At 52.5% G+C, this 2186-nt stretch overlaps 1 protein-coding gene across 1 annotated transcript; it reads right to left on the bottom strand.

Moving 5' to 3' along the window:
• Positions 1-366: 366 nt before the first annotated feature.
• Positions 367-1272, bottom strand: EMH_0092450 (uncharacterized protein; the record flags this gene model as incomplete). Its single annotated transcript, XM_038023070.1, has 1 exon — positions 367-1272. The coding sequence occupies one exon, from the start codon at positions 1270-1272 to the stop codon at positions 367-369; it is 906 nt and encodes a 301-aa protein (XP_037878924.1).
• Positions 1273-2186: the final 914 nt, after the last annotated feature.

Here is a 2186-nt window from a genome sequence, read left to right as displayed (position 1 = left end):
TGTTTGTTAGATACTGCTTAAATAACCGGCGGCTTCTGCCTGCCCAGATGCGCAAGCGACAAAAAGCCTTGTGCAGCATGCGAGTACGACGCCATCTAGAAAAAAGCGGGAAAGATGCCTCATTTTGAGGCAGCACCACGTGTGGCGAACTCTAACAGCAGTAGCAGATACGCCAGGTAAACCAAGGGGAAAGCATGCAAACGCAGTTTTAGCTATCTTTGGTAGCCTCGACTAGCGAAATCTCGGCATTCACAGAGGCTTAAGCCTGTCTCGCACAAAAAGGCAAATCAGCCATGTAACTGTCGACCAAATAACAGTACGCTTCACGGTCTGTCTGTATGTGTATGCATCTGGCTTGACCGGCGTCTAAACATCAGAGGGACGTTCAGAATCACTACTAGAAGAGAAGAATGCCTTGTCATCATCCATCCACAGCTCCCACAGAGGGTTCGTCAACTGCCCCTCCGCGTTCGCCTCGGCAATGATGGCCCTCTTCAGATCGATTACTTCGCCAAGTGCCGGGCGTCTTCCTTCCTTATATACTGACAGGGCAGAACTCAGTCGATTGACCAGCCGGCTCAGGAAACGTGCTCTTCGCGTCCTTCCTGCTTCGGGAAGGTGATAATCTGTGTGGAACTTCCGCACAAACTCAGCCCACCAGCTCTGGGCATCCATCTTATCCCCCAGGAGTTCAAGTGCGCAAACCAAGTGGTCAAATACCATTAACAGAGATGACAGCTTCCTCACCAGGTAGCTGGCTGTACATTTACTACATGGGCTTGCCAGTCTTTCTGTTGCATAGTTTGCCAGTATTTCAGCTTCCTTTATCAGGGTTCCTATGTCTTTAGCCGTCAGCGAAGCCTTCGCAAATAAACGGCGCAGTGTCATGTATGAGTCCATTGGGCTAAACCTACCAAAGTAGGGCGCCAATGCAAACTCCTTTCGGAAAACTCCGTGGATATCTTTTGGGTTTACCTCAGGAAGCCGCACGAAAGGGTGCAGATGAATGTTCCCAGGGTAAGACGGTTCCGCGCTTCCGTCGCTGCCTGCCCGCGCAGCTGCAGCAGACTCAGACTTTGCCACGGCATCCAGAGTAACTTCAAATCCGTCTTCTGGCTGTTCCAGCTGTTGCTCTGCTCTCATCTGACTTGACGGCCATGCAATTTCGTGGCCGCCGTCTCCATGCGGGACTCCAGAATAAACTCTACCTGCAAGATCACTATGAATTGCTGTAAAGCCTGCACTGGTGGAGGCTGCCGATGTTGATTCCATCGTTGGCTGCCTTGCTGCAGTATCAGCTATCCTTTGCTGAAACGCCTGCGGATACGTGTGCGCTTGACTATCATCGAGCCAGGCGTCAGGAGTCAAACCGTATCCGCCACTGTTCGTTCTGCCACTATAGAANCTTGACTATCATCGAGCCAGGCGTCAGGAGTCAAACCGTATCCGCCACTGTTCGTTCTGCCACTATAGAAGGGGTCCTGAGGCCTAGTAGCTGCATAAAATGCAGATGGACGTGCTGCATATCCTGAGAAGTCCTGTGGAAGGCCAGATATTGTGGCATGCTCTGCCATGTGACGTTCCTCTCCGCTTTCGTCAACGACTAGGTCATACTCCGTCCCCGGCCAGGCTGCTGCACCTAGACTGTCCACCGCATAGTGCATTGCCTCTCCACTAATGTGTGGCCAAAATGCGGCAACAGACTCTTGTGGGTGCGAAGTCGACGGCCTTGACTCATTAAGCCGAGGAATCTTATATGGAGGCGAGTGAGCGTCATCCTGCAACCTCTGTGAAGCAAAAAAATTCATATTTTCAAAAGCCGCTGCAGAATCATATAGCATACCGACGAGCCTAGACTTTGCCTCGCTCGCCTCCTCAACATGCTCCACAACAGCGGGCTGAAGGCCAAGCTCCTGCTCCAAATCCAGGCACTGCTCCACAATTTCCGACAGCTCCCGGTCGTCTTCCGTATCTGAAAGCCTACGCCGTTCTGCTCCCCCAGAATCCAGTCTCCTTTGGCTGGTCCGACACAGAGCCAACACTGCCAAAACCGTCACAAGTGAAAGGATGGATACCACGGCCCAAACTGAAAACTTCCCACGACACGGCCGTGGTCGCAGGAGCTTGTGGCCACCCCTAGAGGCAAGCGTGTGTGGGTATGATGGCGACACGGAGACAGCGCTTTC

This window comes from Eimeria mitis, genomic scaffold, assembly GCF_000499745.2.
Source record: "Eimeria mitis Houghton genomic scaffold, Emh_scaff7707, whole genome shotgun sequence".
Lineage (NCBI taxonomy): Eukaryota > Apicomplexa > Conoidasida > Eucoccidiorida > Eimeriidae > Eimeria > Eimeria mitis.
This window is presented reverse-complemented; position numbering and strand designations above follow the sequence as displayed.